We start from the raw sequence: 21,517 nt of genomic DNA on the forward strand, positions 1-21,517 counted from the left end.
AATATAAACTAAGCGTAAGGATCTCTTATTGATTAATATTAATTAATATTTTCATAAATATTAAAGTTTTGATTTGATTGATTCTAATATTTTTGTATATTTTTATCTTGTGTCAAAATAAACATTTACCATTTAATAATTACAAATGTATAACATTAGTTCTTCTGTTTCAATTCTTTTTTCTGTCGCCTAGTTAATCTTTTGTTTGTTTTCGTAGTACCTTTATCAGCCTTTGCTCTTCCCTTCTTATGTTTCATTATCTTTCGTCTATTCATCCAGATAGGATAATTTCCATATTGATCCTTTAATGTTTTCTTATCGTATACTCTACCACTGTCCACTTCCATTTTCTCTGTACTATCACTTTTATGATTTTCCTTTGTTTTAGAATTTTCTTTTATGTCTTTTGCAGCAACCACTATCAAAAATATCACATTGTTATAATTTATTTTAAAAAGTTTATAAAAATAATATATTCCAAATATGTATAATATATACCTTTAGCAATCTCAGATATCTCTGGCATTTCAATATCACCATTTTCATCGATACCAAGAGTCTTTTTCAATCTGACGAGTTCTTTCGCACCATAACGTTCTCTCTTAACAGCTCTGCATTTTCTCTTCCATTTGCTACGTAATGATTTTGCCATTATTTTGATTCCTGAATAGAAGTTGTTATTAATGAAATGCATAAAAAATGTAATACAATTTATAGATTATTAAGAAAATTTGTTACACAATGTTATTTATCAAAATAATATATATGATATAACCTCACTTTTAAGAATGTTCAAAAGTTTCACTTATATTATAACTTTCACTGTAAATAACAAATAATTCTTTTTTCCTTACCTATAACACAATTGATTAATATAATCAATAATATAATTAATATCGATTCTAGATAACTCTTTTCTTTTTAAATAAAATTTGTAATGTTCAGCACGTGTCACTATGTATACAGGCTACGATAGAATATGGCAGAGGTAGCGCCATCTATAAAGGCCTTGATATATGAATTAGCATAAGACTTAAAACAAATCGTAAGAATTTTACTTCTATGAAATTTTTTACCGCTTTATCTTGCATAGAAAAATATAAAAAGGATTAGTTAATTCTGATTTATAGATTTCTTTATAGTTTATGTCTTACGTTTTATGTCGAAGTATATGTGAAGTGTTTTAACAAATCTCAAAATTATTGAAAAAGAAAACTTTAATTTTATTAATTTAAAGCTGTTCATTTCATCTCTGATTTTATAATGATCAACGCCAATAATGAGTACTATTGAAAAAGATTTATCTTTTTTTTTTTTTTTTGGAAAAGATCGTACCAAAGAATGGTATTATTTTGACAATAGTATATACATAAAACTAAAGTTAAAAAGAAAATCGAAAAAGCCATGTATTCGATTAAATCTTCATCTTTAAAATGAGATCTCGTTCATTAAAATCGTTCAAAAATTATACTTGGACTTGCTGTTGGCGTAAACGTTGGTTTTCGACATTTTTCATGTTTAAAGATTCGTATAGTGGCGCCCCTTGAACTTCGTGGTAAAAGAGAAGAAGCTTTTACTCTTCCTACTGATTTTCATATAAACGCTAAAGTGGTGTATGATGTATGTATGTTTTTTAATAAACAACAGATAATTAAATCAAATTAACGCAATATTATATATAACATAAATGAAAATCTAAATGAAATGAAATTAACGAAGCAAGAGTAGATCTGAACACGTCTAGACAGTTGTTTAGAAGAACGAAAACTACGTACTAACACGTTAGTAAGAATGACGAATAGGGGAAAGTCGTATCAAGGCCGATCTCTCGATCGTCCTTTGATTATTTACAAATACTTTTTCTCGATAAGCATTTATTAAAATTTTCGAATAGTACAGCATAGCAAACATATTTGTACACACACACACACACACACACATATATATATATATATATATATATATATATATATCTGGTAATAATATTTTATCACGCTCGAACGTTTTTTATTTTGTTGTTGAGCAGAGATGAATGACAATGAGAGAGATCTTTAAAATGTTATCTCTATTCTAATGTTATCTTTCTATCTCTGTTAACAGTTTCACTGTACGTATTTAAAATTAATTTACTATTAATATAATAGGATTAATTTTCTATTAATATAATAGAAAATTAATTTTGTTCGTATAAATATATATATATGTGTACAAGACATATCGTGTATCCCTAAGAGATATATCTATATGTATATGTTTACATGAACTTACGCGGGCATTTATGATAGTCGCATATATAAAATGAAATATCATCAAAAGTGATTAATTAATGAAAGCTTATTAATTAGAGTATTATTATAGTATATACATATACTATCATATATTATCGATTTAAAATTGACCCTATTGAATATATACTGATTTAGATTTTTGTACGGGAAGCTATAAATGAATTTCCAGATGCAATAAATTTTACACAGTGAGATCTGAGTCGATAATATTCTACTTACAATATATCGAAATCTTATGGGATACAAGTATTACCGAGCGAATAGCTATGGATATCTTTTTATTTAGAAAATTTTTCTAATCTCACTTATGCTCGCCATTTTTTCTATTTATTTTGATCTATTCTTATTAATCATTATTTATGTCTTGGATTGGACCCATGAATGGGACCCATGAATATGGGCCTTTGTATGGGCTGCTCTTTCAGCATCGTTTAGAGTTCTCAGGTGGAATCTTTGAAAAGGGTCCTTCTATTTTGGATCCCTTAGATGGATCTTTTTTTAATACACAAAAATCGAGCTCGATTTTGGTACTTCAGTTTTGGTCGTCGGATGGAACGATATTCAATATATCTATCTCTCATTTTGAACACGTAACACGGATCGTTTTCAGTTTTCTCTCTTCTTTTCTTTCTACAACTTTCTTTTCATTTCTTTCTTCGGTTCTCTTTTCTATCTCATATTTCTTCTCTTTCTCTTCTTATTTTCATCTTATCTTCTTCTTTTCTCAGGATCATCGAGGGATCATCGAGGGTTAGATAGATAGATTCATCATCAATTTTTACGCAAGAATACGGGAAAGATAGGGAGAACATTTGTGTGCGTGTTGGCTAGTACACAGGTATGAGTATTCATGAGCACGATTAAAAGTACTGCCGAGAATTTAGTTTTTAAACATTTTAGTTTGAAAATTCGATTAGATTATTTCGCGAATGTAGATTTTTAATATAGAATCATCGTTTTCCTAACACACTAATATATCAATATTAATAAATAATTCTAATTCGAATATTAGATTATTTTTGAAAGAGGTATTATCAACACATATAAAGCCGTAGCGATATTTACGTAAGTTGGAACAATATCTCTTATTGTGCTTGTAGTTCATGTATTGTCCATAGTTGTCGCTGAAGTCACACACGCTTCAAGCGAAAGGTGGTGAACAGGCTTAAGATAGTATTCTTTGTAAAGATATGTCTGAATTGTAATATATCTACAAAAGTTCAACTTATCATTCGTGAATTATGTGATATTTTTAATTATGTGCTTTTTTTCAATCTTGTTCATATAAAATAGTCTTCACTATGTTTCGATTAAATCCAAAATTGTAGAGTTTAACAGAAAGAAATATTTGGTAAGTTTAAAATCACATATTATTTGTAATAATCATTAATTTTAATTATATGCTACTGTTCTCTTTGATATATAATAGAATGTTAAATGTTTTTAACGAAATCTTTACATTATTTCCAATAATCTTAATTAATGTTTAAGCATGAATTACAAATTATCGACGATCTGATAAAGCTATTAAAAGAATATTAATTAACAGAGACAATTTCATTGTTTAAACACAATTCAATGAGAAGTTAAACACAATTCAATATGAAAATCAGTTACGATCAATTATTAGATATTAATAACACGACTTGATAACGGCCTACTCTCAATTTCGTCGAAGACACTCCCAAGAAAGGTAAATACGGATATTATCGTTATCGTGGTTTGTAGAAATGATAATAATAGATATATATGGACTGCATTCCGACGCATAAATTTTTTTTTTGTGAAGGAGAAAAGAGATTTCCAGTGAAAAAATTATGAATTAATATTTTTATACTTTTTTCTTTTATGTTGATATATTAATTATATATCCTATTTTTTTGTTTCCTTCCAACAAGTCTCTATTGATTATTGGAATGATACAATCTTGCTTTCCACTTATTCGATTGGCATATTTCGCTCAGTTATTTTACAAATATATTTTACAAAGTACGCAGATAAATATTCATAATTATATAGTCAAATTAAATAAATAAATCATATAGTCAAATTAATTTATAACTCGTAATATCATTGTATAATGATACTTTAATCTCGAATTAATCTCAAAAGAGATTTGTTAGATCTTAATCCATACACGTTGAAGAATGATAACAAATGAAGTAAATGTATTAATAAGAATCTAATCGGAGCGAGGAAAGCGATGTTTTACATATCTATATTGTTATATCATTCATTTTGCAATTATGTTTGAATATATAAATTTGTTGATCAATCTTTCCTTGAATATATTTTCTATTTGAAATATATAAAAACGATAATTTACGACTTTCATTATGATTCTTAAAAATGAGTTTTTAAAAGTAATGATTGTGACGTTGATCGAAAAATGAAAAGATAAATTTATTATTAATGAAGGAAAGTTGGCACACGATTCATATGCAAAATGCCATGTCAATAAGTAAAAAAATGTTTCTATCACTAAGAAAAGATTTTATCGGTGAGTGTCAATGCTATAAAGCTGTACGAAGAGTAACTTGTTAATGGTAGTAATAGGCTAACTAAAGTGACGGAGAGAGCCCTCGTAGACGTGGGCAGACTCGAGTCTCCTTTTTTCGCATTGTTAGTGCAATCGTTTGGATCGTCGGATAAAACGTCGGACATTGTACAACATATAGCTGTAGAGACGACGTCCTCATCTTAAAACTTTAACGAGGAGTAAGTAAAGTTTGCAATTGAGATTCACTGAAATCACAAAGATCTTTTGTACACTATCGGATTTCGTTTAATATAATTCAATAAAATTCTTTGTAATTCAAAGAAATTCTTTGAAAAAAAACAAACTTTAAATTTCGAATTTGTTCTTTTGTTATTATTAATATTTATGAGATTTGAAAAGTTCGTTGTAATTTTTTTTTTTTTTTTTTTAAATGGACGACCATTCGAAATAAATAGCGTCAGTTTAACGTACCGTAGAAACAGAAAGAGAAATGGAGATAGGCAAACGGCATCGATTTCCAATTAATGTCAACGGGTAAACGTTAGGTCCGAATGGAAAATTCAATGCGATCGTGACTGGATGGCTTTTAACTCTTAAAAGCTATAAAAGAAAAAGAAAAAAAAAAAAAAAAAAGAAAAAAAGAAAAATTCACGCCAATGCCATCACAAATGAAATATTATTCTAATATATTATTTATCATCTTAAAAATCAATGAAAGCAAACGTATGCAACATTAAATTGTTCATATAAATATTTAATATCAAACGTTATTTATTATGAAGTAATTGTCAAATAACGTTATAACAATTTTTGAAAAAATACTGAAAGATTAAATGATCAAAACCTTTTTTTATTTAATCATAAAAATAACGTATAATTCTTTGTAAAGTTTGTAAAGAAATAAAAACTTATTTGAATCGATCTCTTTGATAGGAAATAAATTCATTAACTTTTGAATAAATGTATACCTTCGAAAGCTCTTTCTTTCGCGTGATGCGTAATTCCGAGAAAACTAGATCACTGGTCACACGTCGTCTATCTTTCGGGTTACTCAATCGAAAGGAACGTTGTTCGATCAGGGAAAGAGTCACAATTACCGGAAGAAATTGAATCGTCGAATAAGCCGTTTCTTCCTTTACAGTCATCTTCTTTTCATTTTTTCTTCTTTTTTCTTTTTTTCTCTTTTTTTTTTTTTTCTTTTTTTTTTCTTTACCGGGTCGTCGAACTATGTACATTGTACATGGAACAAAAGAGAGAAAGAAAGAGAAATAAGAAGTACAGTCAGAGAGTGCAATGGCCTTCGTCGTAACCATGAAGGCATACTCTCTCTCCATGACTGGATTATCGACTACCCTACAAAGTTCTCTTCGAACGTATCTTTGCCATCTTATTGGAATCTCGTTAGAAATTAAACGCTTGGAGATACGATTTCACGGTACGAGTTATCACGTTGTAATGCGATGCTTCCATATTGAATTAAAATGAATCATATTGTAATATTTGTTTAGTTACGTATTTCGAAATAGTACCATAATACCATAGTAGTATTTATAAATTATTACAAGGACGTTATGGCATAGCGATAGGAAAACGTAGAGAACGCTACGAATATTGATATTACTTTATTTATCTTTTTATTTTTCTCTTATCGCCGAAGGATGTTCTTATATTTTCTCTCTTTATTTCAATGCTGTACTACGTATTATCGCTTATCTTTTTTATTTATTCGCTTGAGAGAGTAAAGAATTACGACCATCCGCTTAAGAAAAAAACAATGCGAGTACCAATTAAACTCATTTAACCGTAGACGAGTGTATTATGTAAGAGCTAAACTTAGGATGACGAGCGTGTCGCGTTTTAAGAGATGTTTGCGTGAATCTTATCATGCGTCGGCGTTTCATCGTCGAAATAATTTCATTTTTATTAATCGTAATGGAGACATGCTTTTATTTTTTTCCAATAAGAAAAATGGCTTAGATGTTAACACGTGATAGAATATAACGATATACTTACCCATTCCTATTTTTATTTTCTTATCTATGAAAATAGAATAGTTTTCTTATCGATGATTTCTCTGTTTGTATATTTCAGATAATATATTTTAAACGGAGATGCAGCAGGCAAGAGAGACCTATATCTACAACTCATTCGATATATCGAACTATTCGTTCATATCGAGCATCGACGAGGAATTAAAAAATCTTGACCTCGAGTAAGTATTCTATAATTGATTAATATTATTAGGAAATTGAAAAATGAAATTGTAATTAGCACAATAATGAATACGATTCTATATCGATTTTAACTAACTGTCATAATCAAAAAAAGAAAAAAAAAAAGAAAAAAGAAAAAAAAGAAAGAAAAAAGAAGAAAAGGAAAAGAAAACGACGTATTCGAAAAATAAATCATTTTGCAAGCAAACCTCGGCACTTTAGCTATCGTTTTTGTTCGCTTCTAATTTCTCGACCTCCTTGATTATCAGCGCGGAAAATCTATTAAACTTGCCGAAAGTAAAATCGACGTCAATGGAAATGGAAAGCCGTCGAGCAGGCTCGTGTTTGTCTCGATGGCACCTTGCGTTGGTGTTGTGAGACCAACGATCCACTCGATTCCCCTTTACGAGACGCTTACACGCGCATTTTAATAGAGTGACTTTCACTGATAAGAAGAACGACGACACGTTGCCGGAAGCAACGGTTTCCGAACTTTTAAGCGAGTCCTATAGTCGAGCCTGAGAACTGAATTGAGTACGAAATACCACGTTTTTCGCGACGTGACATTTTACGAACGAGAAATATTCTTTGATAAAAGAGGTGAGTTATCATATAAATTTTATTTCATCAATTTGCTAAATTTGAACGTGTAGATTTTTTATTGTATTATTTTAATATCATATTAAATATTCTTCTTAAAAAAAATGTATGGAAAACGAAATAAACAATTTTTTAATCATTAACAAATTATCACATGTATTTTATCATTTATAAATTTCATTGATAACGACAACAGCTTGGCAAGTTGTTTCATCGAAATAATATATTGGCATTACTAGATAATGTTCTTGCTTTACAACGTGTAGCGTAGCACGTGTACATCGTTTGTAGGCCGTTCGTAAAATATTTCTACATCGTGAACGTACTATGCTCATCGACATATTTTCTTCGTTCTTATGAAGAACCTATACTCAACCGAGTTCTATAAATATTTACAAACATAATATGATACATATAATAATATAAACGATTTGAAATGATATTTTTGATAATATAGATACATAGATACATATACCAAATGAGATAGATTTAATAAAATTTGATATAATATAAAATTTTAATGAAGATATACGATAATAAAATATACTATATATCTATTTCCATTACTCTTATTTAATAGTAACGTAACGAAAAGTTAACGACAGTCAGGAGACATTAAATTATATATAGCTAGAAGTATGAACATCGTTGAAAGTTATCGATTTGCTTTTTCTCGCGACGTACTACGCGCATGCGTAGCAGTGATTTTTAGTTACGGTAGCTTTCGAAATAAGAATAAAGTCTTCATCAATTCGATACGATCGTAAAGTATGTAAGCTATCTATCCTATGTCAGTGTTTATCCTATTTTGCCAAGCACGATCTAGGACGGCTTCTAGATCTGATCGGTACATGTATGTACTGTACTTTCGAAATGCTACTTGTTTCCGTTTCTCGTCATAAATCATGCGAGTTATCGAACGATTCGTGACTTTCGTTGCGAATACTGCATAGAGAATATGCGTATCTGTATACGTATATGTAGATGCGTAATGCATACGTGGCTTTGCTCGATGAACGACAAACTAGGGTCCATATCGTATACGTTACTGACCTGGTTTCGATGTCATAAGTGTCATCACTTTAGAAACTAGGCTACGAGCGAGACGTATGCCACTAGAATATTTAGATAGTTACAGTATAATGTTACGTTGATGATACCTTATTTTCTCTTCCTAAAATCGTATCTATCGATCACTTCCTACAGTCCTTAAAGAAAGATACAGTTATTTGAACTCACTCATCTATTCCAGAATGATACTCTTTTACGGAACAAGAGTGAACGTTCGCAATTGTTTTATTCCACGAAATTTAAATGACTCGTAGTCTAGTCTTTGGCCGATTCAATGAGCGTCAATTACTCTCGATGATAGTTGGTTTTAATCGAATTAATTATTTCGAAAAGCGTTCTTAAAATAGATATACGTACATCCTTCACGCTTAATGAAAGTTTATTCGAGTTCGTTGATATGCGAGAAAATTGTTTATCGTCATGCTTGTACGTTACAAACATACATATATTTATATCTATGTATGTGAAAAGAATGAAAAAAAGAAACGTTCATACGAATTTATTATACTATCATTGTGATCTCGTACAAAATTACGATTCGGTACGATACGTATTGAAACTATGCGCCGTGTAGAACCGGTTTTCGATGAGCGGGATTCCACGAGGAAAGCAAGAGCGTTGAATTTTTCTTACAATTTGTTTTCCCAAAGTTTGACTTTTTATTACTTCTTGTTAAACCACAAAATTGTGTTTTTTTTCGAAATTCGTCAATAGATAAATAATCAGCATATCGTCAAAATGAATTAAACGAGAATGAGATAATGCGAGATATTGATTTAATATTGGCGATTCATTAACGATAGATACATACTTATGTACTTATTATTTTAGTTGCAAATTTTTCATCACGTTCTTTTTTCATCGTGCACTAACGATATTGACACCGATTTTATTGTAGATTTTTAATCAGGCCATTGTCTTCGCTCTCGTGGAATATCAATATGAATGACGAACGCAATGACTTCGTGTCGGCAAGAAATCGAATCGCGAGTCTTTTCACCTCACTCGCATTTCCTCGTTGATTCTAAAGGCACCGTTTCTCTCTGCGGGTCAAGTTTTCAAGGCTACGCGAAAGTGGATTCCTCTTGCAGTATAGTAAGTATATACGTAGGTATCGAAAGTCGATAGGTATCGATATAGGCCGTAAACTCGTGAAAATTTCAAAGGGTGTGAATGCTACGCCATTCGAGAGATTCAACGATGCCTTTCGAAGGTTATATCTTTCGAGATTGAAAATGTTTCTAGTTTTCTAAAACGAAATGAAACATCGATGATAGCATAAAATCGTATTAATATTAATTTTTGTAAATGGAACGATTATTTACATATATTTATTTGACACAAAAATTTTATAAAACATATCTACGATTTTAATATTTGAATAAATTTATATTCATGAAATGTATCAATGTAAACGATGCAATAATATTCGTTTAACATAAAAAAAAAAAAAAGAAAAAAATGAAATAAAATTTATATCGTTTATTTTTATCGCTTATTTGTATCGTCGTTTCTTTCTCTATCGATCGTATATGTTTTCTCTCTCTCTCTCTCTCTCTCTCTCTCTCTCTCTCTCTCTCTCTCTTTTTCGTCAGAAAGTACTCAAGATACCATATTGTGAGATAGAGCAAGGCAGAATAATTAATTTCATAAGCGATAGCGTATAAGCAACGTTTAATGATCATCATCCACCTGAGCGTATCCATAGTCGTCGTGAATGGCAAGCGATTTCGCTCTTTCCTGCGCTGCTTAGTGACCATGAAATTAACCACGCAAAGGGAAAACCACAAAGTAGTCGGGCCTTTTAACGACATCGTGTGAGAAGCCGCTAATTGCGTTACGCCCAGATACGGAATCGTATTGGATTAATGCACGTAGCGCGACATAATTCCGTGTGTTAGCGTCCACTGAGAATCTTCTCCTTGGAAAGCGCTAACTTACAGTTCTATTCTTTCGAGAAACTTTGAGATCTCGTTTAGTTTTGTTTTCCATAGAGATTTCTTTTCGATTTTCACGATCGGAGATGATCGTAAAATTTATTTCTAAAACTATTGAAAAGATATTATTATTTTAATTTTATAACTTTTCCATTAATATGAAGACATTTTCCATCATTCGATTTAGTTCCGGGAAATATAATCAATCGAAGGACGTACATTCACCGATCGTATTTAATTGACGAATATTTGAACGATTATAAATTAACATTGATATTAAAATACGATGAAAGAGATTGAGGTTTTGATGTAACGCATAAAGCAATAGAAAAAATGAATTTAAATAAATCAACGTACCATAATCTTTAATGAATTTGATAACATGAAACATAGAAATCTTACTTTGTAATCCTTTAATGACATTCTTTATCGATAATCTTGAAAAAAAGAAATGACGTCACTAAGAACCAAGTTCGTTTAGTTAAATGGATTGTTGTTGTATATTCATCCTGTAAGAGCATTATGAAGAAGTAATATAATTTGCGATATGAAACGTTGCGGTTTGCGAATGGAAATTGTCGAGAAGATATTATCCGCTTCCACGCTGCGAAATACTTTGCGGAAATTCTATGGAACCGAGTCTTTTAACAAGCTTGCTATCGTACGTCGGATATTCACACGATGCCCACGAGAGAACGTAGTAATTTGGTTTGCCCGACGCGAGACGTTGTCCTGCGATATGTAGGGTAAGCACGGTTAATCGTTCGAAGAACCTGCGGGAACTTTCTCCTGGCATGTTCGTCGTCAAGGATTTCTCGTCGAGGAAAATAAACGCAGCTGGCCGTTCTTTACCGTTCTTTAACGTTCTTTACCGTTCTTTCTTCTTCTTTCTGAGAAAAAGAAAAAAAGAAACAAACAAAAAAAAAGAAAAGAAAAGAAAAAACAAACAAAAACAAAAAAATAAAAAAGAAATCGAAATAAACAACCAAAAAGTCGCGTTGATGATCGCTGAAAAGATTCTCGAGTCGAATTCTTTGAATGTCGAGACATATTTAGAGATGTCTTCGCGGAAACGCGAATGGTTGATTATGTATGGTACATATGTGCATACGCATACATAGAAAAAACGTATATAGAGATCGCGCAGCTCTCATTCAAAAATACTTTCGACAAAAAAAAACCGGCCGCTCCAACCTACTGCCAACGCAGCCGTTTCCGCTTGCCCGCTCATCAAGTTCACGAGATCTCGCTGGGAATGGGAGCCTAACAAGTAGATTCTCTCGTGAGAACGAAATCTCGAGTGCTTTTGAAAGACGCGCGTGCGCTGTACGTTGTCATAATGGCTATTAGCATTAATAAAGTCTCGACGAGTAGAGAAATCAACGGATTAACGCGTATGATAATTTTAGCGTGAAGAAAGAATCAAAAAAAAAAAAAAAGAAAGAAAGAAAGAAAGAAAGAAAAAGAAAAAAAAAGGAAGAAAGAAAAAACGAGAAAAAGAAAATGAAAGAACGAAGACTTCTACTCGTTTCAATTATTTCGTTGTTCGTTCCTCGAGGAAAGTTACGAGTCTTTGTTATATTCGTTTTCGTCGTTTTTCCATTGAATTATTCATCATTGCTAGCACGAGTCAATTGAATTTTTGAAGTTTAAACGTATGTATAGTTTCTCACGTGAAATCGACGTGATTCTAATTCTTTTTCGTTTTCTTTTCGGATTCAAGATCGTGTCCCGTTTCCAGAATATCAGATCACGACACGTTGGAATATCGAATTAAGTTCTAATGGGTTAATGCTTTGGGTTCGAATGATGGTCACGTAGCGGTGTGCATTTGCTTTCCTTGTTCTATCGTCAATTGTTCTCATTTCTAAGGTAAATCGATTCTTTCCGCTTACCCGAGATTCTAACCGAACCAGCCATCACGAGAGATCTAAGACCCCTTGGCAATCATTTCCGTAACCCTTTTCAACGATCTATCTTGCACGTGCCGTACCTGGGATATATTATTGACGAGTATTACGTAATATACCAAAGTACCACTACAATACGATATACTTTATTCGTCTAATAAAAATAAAAATATTTCATTGGAAATATAAGAGAAAGTAATCTGACAATATGACGAAATTAATATATATATATATATATATTTGATATTATATTGTGAGTAATGCACACTTTTTTTCATTTGACGTCGAGAGAAAATACATTTATGAATTTTCTTTGGTTTATTTCTTCGTTCCAGTAAACGAGATACAATCTTACAGTTCATCATCCATCATAGGTGTCATAGTTAATTGGTTTCGATATGACCTACGTATATAATCGATATGTCGATACACATTAATGAATGTACACTAATGAAGTGTCTATTTAACGAGTGAGCGAACAGGAAAATTGGGATGAAAGTTTGTTAGCTGAGAAATCTTTCGTGATGTAGAATCGTCGTTGAAATCGTCGAAATCGTTTGCTCTCGATAATTCGAGACGAGAAAGAGGCACGAAAGGTAGAACGAGAGGACGGCACGAATAAACTTGCCAAGCCATTGCCAAAGTAGAAACTTCGCAATGAGATTTTGCCTTTCTTGTTTGAAAGGAAGACCTCTCTTCGTCTTTCTTCGGATACTATCACGCTTTGCATGGTTAGCTATTGGCACGAGAGTTGTACTATTACCATTACCGATTCCTTCTAATGTCGTAATAACATTACCAGATGGGATTAAAATCTATTTCACGGTAATCCGAGCTATTTTATCTCGATGTCCGAGTATTTTACTGAAAGAATTCGCATTGGAGGACAATAACTCGTAACACGAAGGATAACGATCATGCAAACTCTGTTCGAATCTATTGAAAAAAACAAATCAAAAAAAAAAAGAAAAAGAAAAAGAAAAAGAAAAGAAGAAAAAAAAAGAGGAAACTCGAACGTTTTAGAAATAAGGATGAATACATAATGTATTATAAGTACGTAATAAGTACATATCATCTCACAGTCAATCGTAAGATTCGCTAGACCGACGATGTTACTTCGTGTTCCTTTTGAAATGATTTTACGCAACAACGGGGAAGAATTACATTACGAAGGATTTCCTTCGAAGCGTTAACGCTGTTACAAACTTGATACGGGTTCCTTAAGCGATCGTTATTTCAATTTTACTTGTTATATTATAGTATAACATTATAAAACTTATGCGACATGACAGAATTCAGTTAAAAAAATATAGAACGTGTATAGCTTAATACAAACGAGCCGTCCCACATATGTATCCGCAAAAAGTCAAGGATTTATGAGCGAACGTTTTTACGAACGTCGACATGTGCTCGGCGTAAACGGTCTTCTCTCGTTGTTAGCAAAACGGATATCGTGCTAAACGTAATTTAGAAAAAAAAAAGGATCGATTACGTAAGCTTAGAGTAACTATCGAGAACTCGACCCGACATCTCGACAAACTCGAGATACGAAAGATGAGTACCGTTATCTTTTGCGTTAACAACTACTTTGCGAGGCACGAAAAGAGAAGGAAAATTTGGTTGATTAAATTGAAATCATGATTTACCGTTTCTTCGCATTATGCTTCTCCGCACGTTCATGGAAACGGGATTCTGAGTGCACGCTGCGACATAATATCTTCTGGATTACAATTAAACCTGTCTACGCATGGATCAACTCGGGTCATTCTCGATTAACCTTTGATATTACATACGAACGAGACACCGTGTACTTTAATTACCATTCGCTCCATCACCGTTAATCATTATAAAGATGAGTACATGTCGATCTCGAATGAGTTTCTTTTCTAAACAAAATGTGTATAAAATTGATTCTACGGTACAAAGTAAAAATATGATTGATTTCAAGCTATCTCAGCTTTCACTTTCGATACGCTCGATTATTCGTAAAATGTAGAGATCAATTCTCAATGGTACAACGATGCTTTGAAAAAGTAACTGTAGAACTAAGTTCAATAGACTGCACTAGTGATTATTTTCTTTTTCTTTTCATGACGAATTTATACACTAGTTGAAACATTTGTTTAAAATGTTGAGAAAAATTAAAGAAATTTAAAGAAAGATACTTTCTTATAAAAATGTTCCGCTATCTTTTATGATAGTAACGATATACTAATCAAATCTAATATCTAAGATTGGTAACACGAGACGGTACAGGATTTCGTGAACGGGAAACGAATGTTTCGTGAATCGGTTCGCTTCGATAAAAGAGAAAGGCGATCGTCGTACAATTCACAAGCCGATTCGCGAGTCAATTCGCGCTAAAGGCGCTGACCTATCTCGTGAAACCGCACCTTTGCGGGTATATCAACGAGCATTCAATCGATCGTTTCTTTCGGTCCCGTGAACGTCTTCCTCCTCTTATGTCGGGAAAATCGAGACTTATATAGGAAAAAAAAAGTTGTTCACCTTTTCGCTATCCATCGTGAATAGAAACCTTTCAATCGAGTATTAGTGTGTGTGTGCGTGCACCAGCCAGTCACAACGAAAGAACAGCCGCACGCCACGATCGTAAATAACCTAAAGCTCCCCGAGGCGACGCGTCGAGAATAATAATAATAATAATAATATGCAACGATTATGCACGCGTAGATCAGGCCTATATTTACTCTACCGATAGGCTTTCGTCCAGAGGATTTATCGTCTCCGTGGAAGGGATCTGATCCTTATGTGTTAATTTAATTTATATATCTGTATATTAACCTAAATGATTAATTTATTGTATCCTCGGCTTGTCTATAAGCAATTTAATCGTTAATATCGGGAAATCCAAGCTTCGTATGCTCCGTTAAGGAGGACAAGGATATACTACATTTTTTTTTTGTAGCTATTCGACTGTAATGTCGAGATCCTCAATATCGTCGGAATATAAAAAGGATATCAAAATTGATTCAAAAACAAAAGATATAGAACAAATAGAATGCAAATACGAGTACTGTGTTTTTTGAGTTTTGAGACGGACTTTTGACAATGAGAAATTATTATCTTGATTATAAATTTCTCTTCGTACAATTTCAAGTAATATCTTTATATATGATAAAATAAATCTTCTATTCATCTTTCTGTTAACGCCGCTCGTTTAGATTTTTTATTTTGTTACTTTGAAAGACTTCATGCGCCAGCGATCCTGTGGATCGATAATCTTTTCTTGCGAGTCGGATCTAGTTTTTTCAGGATGAGCACAACAGGAATATAGCCACTTTGATGGTAGTTTTATGTTGGAAGATTGGATTCGATGAGAGAACGAAATATAGTTATCTATTGAGAATATCTTGATAAAATTAAATTATATAATAGTAAATGATCAATACGAATGTTTTGTTATTCTTTTGCTTGTTTTTAATTTATAGAATTTAATCAATAAATAAAAGAATATTTATTAAGAATTTTTATTATTCATTTATTTATTTATTTATTGACGTAAATATGTTCATTATAGAAGACAAAAGATAAACATATAATATACATTAAAATAATGCTAGAAGAAAAATAATACAATGTATAAATAAGTAATACGGAAAGCTAAGTACGTAATTGGCTAGAAAATTACTTAATTGAGATTGAAAAGAAAATACAAATCATTGCCTGCTAAGAGAGAAATCATAGGTCATGCACAGTTCTCTATATCGAATGGATAACGGAGTATTACATCTCACAATTTTAGAAAGGATAGAAAAGTTTGTCAGATTTGATGAATTTATTAAATCGTATAAAAAAATTTATTCATATTTAACATGTGCAATGAAATCATAATGTATCTGTAATTATGTTAGTAATGGGCCATCGGCAGATTTGTTTTGTTAACTACATATTTGAAAAACTTATAATACAAATAATTGATACAAAGATTTGTATGAGATTATCATACAATATGAATCGTTAAGATCGAAATTATGAGCATATTGTAAAGATATTTAATGATTCTAATAAATAATAAAAAAGACGAGGCATTTCTTTTTACCATGCTTATTATTAACACCATGTTATTAAACAGCGGAAGTGTCAAGTCAGTGTTATGTTACTAGTCACAGATGAGTAGAAGCAGACGGGTAAAGCTTAAGGAAAAGTTGTTTCATCGTTGATGAAGTGAAGAAGAAGCCACGAGGAGGATGACGAAGAGGATGCGATCAGGCGTCGAAAAGCGCGTGAGTTTCGAGTAGTCGGCCCTAAAGGTATAACGCAGCCTCCGACACGTACGGCGGAAGCGACGATTTTAAGTGCGGGCTGAAAGACATATTTCTGGCCGCGGTCTATATTTATCCTATGGTGTGTGCACCTATGCGCAGGAAAGCGCTGAGCGATTTACGCGTCTGGAACTCCCGGCATTCCTCGCGACTTTCTTTGTGCTTCCCTCGGGAACACCACCGCTCTTCGTTCGTTCCTTCCATCGTTTATTCGTTTCTTCGTTTCTTCGTACGTTCGCTTACACCACCGAGCCCTATGTCTCTTCTACGGGTCTCCTTCTTTTTCTCGTTTTTCTCACAGTCTCGTCGCGCTTAGCGACTTTGGAATTTTGTTGAGAGTACCTACGGAGCAACCACCTACGGCATACAACTGACCAACTGACAATGACACTGCAAATTACATCTTCTTCGACACTTTTCCTCTCCTTTACTTTTTATTATCTCATTCATATATCATCGTTGAATAAGAAAGATAAAAGACATAAAACGATGAAATAAAAGCATTCAATTTCTTTTTTTTTTTTTTTATTTTCTTTCGAATTATTCTACAAAATTAAAAGATTTATACTAAATTCATAGAGAATGATAAGTTTATAAATTTAAGTCAATGACGTTCTTTACGATAACGCGATTATCATTTCGTCCTAATTTTTTCTCTTCCGCGTACTTTGTTTTTTTTTTTTTTTTTTTTTTTTCTTATCGAAGGTGGAAAGACATGATTGACGATTTCTATTTTCCTTACCGAGGAAAATCTGCTACATGGCTCATCACTAAAGATTTCCTCCAGCTGAGAATTATAAACGCGGTATTCGCCTTGGTGTCGGCGTATCTCGTCAGCTAATAGCAATAAGCAAGCAGATCATAGGCGCCGCCAACCTTAATGTGGCACCCACCACTCAGTAAGCATTGCTCGTTACCATTTATATCGTCTCAACGGAAACGAGAGTGCGAGCACGGCGATCATTATCGTTGTCTGCTCATGGAACGTCCTCTTCGAGGGCTCGTCGCGTCGCTCTACGAATAATTAGCCTAAGACATTGAAACGGGGCCACGCGTCTCGTGTTTCTCTTTTGTATCTTTTTAACGACGACGACGAGTCTGTCTGTCTCGGCCTACAGGAATGTTTTCTACATGATATATGTACTTTTCATGATATATCGAATTTTTCTTTAGAGTTTTTTTTTCTTTTTTTAAGAGGGTGGGGGATGGTTGGGAGGAGCTCGTGATGTACGTAATGAAAGTTGATTTTTACAAAAGATTTTATGATAGAGATAAAGATGGAATACAAACGATGTCAAGTGGAAAGGATTTAGTAGATAATCAAAGAAATTAATGATTAGCTTTCTAACGAGATTTAGAAGGCATTGAAGTTTCGTTGTGAGAAATATGTAAAACATCGCATCTTTCAGATTGTATATTCATTAGAATTATCATTCGATACGCTTATATTAATTCTCTTCCTTTATTTCCAATTATATTCTTTTTTTTATTTTTTTTTTTATTTTTTTTTTTTTTTATTAACTAGGCTATGCCTTTCTTGTGTTAGTACAAATCTTTTATTCCTTTTTAACTCTTAGAATAAAAGAAAATCGCATGCGCATATATATCGAATGTATTGAAAATGTAGGTCATTACTTCAGGATTTGATTTGTGCATTGAATTCTGTATAAAAATAAGTTTATCAAGAAATCAATTCGATTTCGATTAATTCAATAATAATTCCATGTCACAGAGTAATGACTTAGGAACGATAACACTCATAGATGAATTTTATTTCATTTTTTATTTTTCATATTTTGTTAATATGATTTATAATGTATCTTTCTCTTAATTAATATCAAAAAAAATTGTAATTACTATATAGTTTCAATATAAATAAATGCAATTCAAAAACATTTCACTTTGGTTATATGTATATATTCATATGATTTTTTTTTTTTCATTCGTTTCATTCGTTAGACAGAACATACCGGGTTTTTATAAAATAGTAGCCTAAATTTATAATAAATTTTATATATATCCACATATAAAAATTACAAAATAGGAGTAAGTGAGAAACAAAGATTAAACTTGGAGGGTGGAGAAGGATACGCACGTGGCGAATGAACGTCGATTGTACGTGCCCTTATTTTGGCGCCACCTGTGTACATTCAGGAATACGTTCGTGTGTAAGTATACAAGAGCGTGCGCGAGAGAGCGAGTCGCGCGCCACGAGGTCGTGTATGCCGTCAGTTCTATTCGTCGTCGCAGTGCGATACGGTCGATAGCGTAAACGGGAACGTTTGCCATAGTGGTTCCTTTCCTTCGAGAATACAACGCACCCTCCTCTTCCTCCTTTCCCTCCTCCTGTTCCTTTTCTTTATTCTCCTCTTTATTCCCCTCTCCTCATTCCACGTTGTAGTGTGGATAGAATATACCCAATACGTAATACCACCCCCTTATATACACTCACATACATATATATCCTTTCGGCGCCACCGAGAAAAGGGAACGGAGCCGTTCAGCGTCCATTTCCTAGCGGGATGTCGCCGACAAGAGACGTTCCTACGTTCAGAAAGCTCGTGATCAACAACGCAGAAATTATTGTGTCATTTTCTTCTGATCGTTCCAATTTCACCTTAAGATTCGATTTATGGGAATAGTGGACCTCAAATGCTTTCTCTCTTGTGATGTAACCAATATTTTCATCTTAAAAGAATGTACTATTTATCAATGTAACAAATCGAAAGATAAGGCTTAAACTATGCTACGACCTTGTGATGATCGAAGAATCTTGTATGACGAATATCAAGAACGAATATTGTCGTACGGAGACGAAATATCGCGCGAATAACACGTGTTACCTCTTCGTTTCTTCACACGATAAGCCACTGAAAAAGGTAGATATATGAACGTGGGATCACGCCCCTCCTCTTATGACTGGATAAACAGACAACGATTCGCTCATAATCATTCGCTTCGGCAAACGGAAACAGCAATTCTCGATTTGACTTATGACATTGATAAAACGTAACTATTTCCTTCTCTTTTCACTTGTGGAAATAGAAATCATTTTATCGAAGTCATTTAGATGATAAAAATGATCGAGATTCGAGATTGAAAATAGCAACAAGTAGGAAGAAAATCGAGGGTTTGTAAGCTAGGTATTTTGATAGTGGCGTTGGTGGTTACGAGTCAACGTGGAAGTTTGTGCAAGTCAGGCGGGAAAGCTTGAAAATCAAAGGACATCGTCGTCGTTGTCTTCGTCGTCGTCGTCGTCGTCGTCGTCGTCGTCGTCATCATCGTTATATTCATCGTTAATATCATTGTATGAAAAGAGAACTGGCTAGTGTTTATCGATTGGTCTGCGACTTGAAGAGGATGCTCCCTTCCGAGTTCTACGTTGCAGTCACGTGCCAAGAGGCGGTGCTGAGGTTCGGAACGAGCGCATAAGGGGTGGCAAGCGTTGGGAATAGAGAAACGAAGAGGGTGGAAACTGAAAGCCGGCTTTTCCCGGTATACCGTTGAACCGTTGACGTCGTCGCCGTTCTCGTCGTGGAAAATCGATTGGGTGCCGGCGTCATTGCTGCAACCATTCTCGACCAAGTACAATGACCTCCAAACCGGGAAGATCCTACAGCGTGAGGTAAGGACGACTAACCGATGATAAAGAGGACGCGACGATAAAGAGAGAAGCAAGCCGTCTCTCTTTTTTTATCCCACCTTTTACCCTCCGACAGAAAATAACCAACTCTTTTTATCTCCTTTCTTTACAACTCCACATTGAGTTTACAGGCAACTTTGTTTTCTTTCTCTCGTTTCCGTTCATTTCGAGCGCCGGCAACATGCTAAAGGATTTCAATGTCTCATTTTTAAATTAAAAGTTTCGGAAATTTTCCATTTTTTTTATTTTTTTATTTATGTATTAGGAATTTACATTCGTGAAATATTAGCGAAATAGCAACAAAAAGGATTTCACAATTAATCATTTTCATTGTTTAAGACGATTTAATTGAAGATCTAATAATTGGTTATATTTTATAATGTTGAGGTTGTTTCTTGAAATGAATTTTATTTGAATTTTATTTGTTTATTATACCGTTCATTGTGTCATTTCCTTTCAAATGATTCATCGAATTTATTATTCGTTATTCAAATGATCAACAAAATAAACTACTGCATTATCCTTTCAAAGAATAAGTATTCAGCTGTAAAAATAAAGGTTTTTGTCTTGATCGATAGCGCGTCATAATATTTTTTTCTTTGTTCTTTCAAAGCTGCATATACTATACATCAATACATTCACTAACACGAATAGCAAATTATCGCGAGTACGATAATATAAATGGTAGTGATATAAATAGTAATAAATATTCATAAAAAGAAATTGTAAAACATGAACGTTTTTCAAGAGCAACTATGGCTGCTAAATGAACGCCATTTCGAAGAAAACGTAGATTCTTATTTTATGTTCGACGAGAAACGAACTCGATCTTTCTACGCACTCCACCCACGTTGCTGAACTCTTGACCCCAGTCACAGCGATTTATTCTGAGAACGAAGCGTGTGCCGGTACCGATACGCGGAATCTTTTAAATCCGTTCGTTCTAAGAGAAAGAAAGAGAGAGGCAAGCAAAAGGGATCGAGTTTACGAAGGAGATATACAGAAGGAACACGACCGTGTAATTATTACTTTACTTTACTGAGTGAGTCCTTTGTTGTATCACAAGTTAATG

At 33.0% G+C, this 21,517-nt stretch overlaps 2 protein-coding genes across 5 annotated transcripts in view; one reads left to right on the forward strand and one right to left on the reverse strand.

The window, feature by feature from the left end:
- Window positions 1-10: 10 nt before the first annotated feature.
- Window positions 11-1,003, reverse strand: LOC118440710 (protein LLP homolog). The gene is made up of 3 exons (XM_035864115.2): window positions 855-1,003; window positions 499-663; window positions 11-418 (listed from the first exon to the last, which is right to left on the reverse strand). The coding sequence occupies exons 2-3, from the start codon at window positions 650-652 to the stop codon at window positions 156-158; spliced, it is 417 nt and encodes a 138-aa protein (XP_035720008.1). The 5' UTR covers window positions 653-663; window positions 855-1,003; the 3' UTR covers window positions 11-155.
- A 2,457-nt stretch (window positions 1,004-3,460) lies between these two features.
- The window catches only part of LOC118441035 (uncharacterized), a 34,758-nt gene continuing 16,701 nt past the window's right edge, over window positions 3,461-21,517 (forward strand). Inside the window, exons 1-2 of one of the 4 annotated variants that reach the window (XM_035864916.2) lie at window positions 3,461-3,639; window positions 6,880-7,000. In XM_035864916.2, the coding sequence (XP_035720809.1) occupies window positions 6,900-7,000 (101 nt within the window). In that variant the 5' untranslated portion in view covers window positions 3,461-3,639; window positions 6,880-6,899. Of the gene's footprint in view, window positions 3,640-4,990; window positions 5,007-6,879; window positions 7,001-19,033; window positions 20,428-21,517 lie in introns of those variants that run through there. The other 3 variants (XM_035864919.2, XM_085658002.1, XM_035864918.2) reach the window with 3 other exon arrangements.

Source organism: Vespa mandarinia, chromosome 6, assembly GCF_050613455.1.
Source record: "Vespa mandarinia isolate Hongniang chromosome 6, ASM5061345v1, whole genome shotgun sequence".
Taxonomy (NCBI): domain Eukaryota; kingdom Metazoa; phylum Arthropoda; class Insecta; order Hymenoptera; family Vespidae; genus Vespa; species Vespa mandarinia.

What these genes read in the sequence shown, in the direction of transcription:
- LOC118440710 (XM_035864115.2), bottom strand. Translation starts at nt 652, where the DNA reads ATGGCAAAATCATTACGTAGCAAATGGAAGAGAAAATGCAGAGCTGTT. An exon ending in GATATCTGAGATTGCTAAAG is followed by an intron (nt 419 to 498) that starts GTATATATTATA and finishes TATTTTTGATAG; the next exon opens with TGGTTGCTGCAAAAGACATA.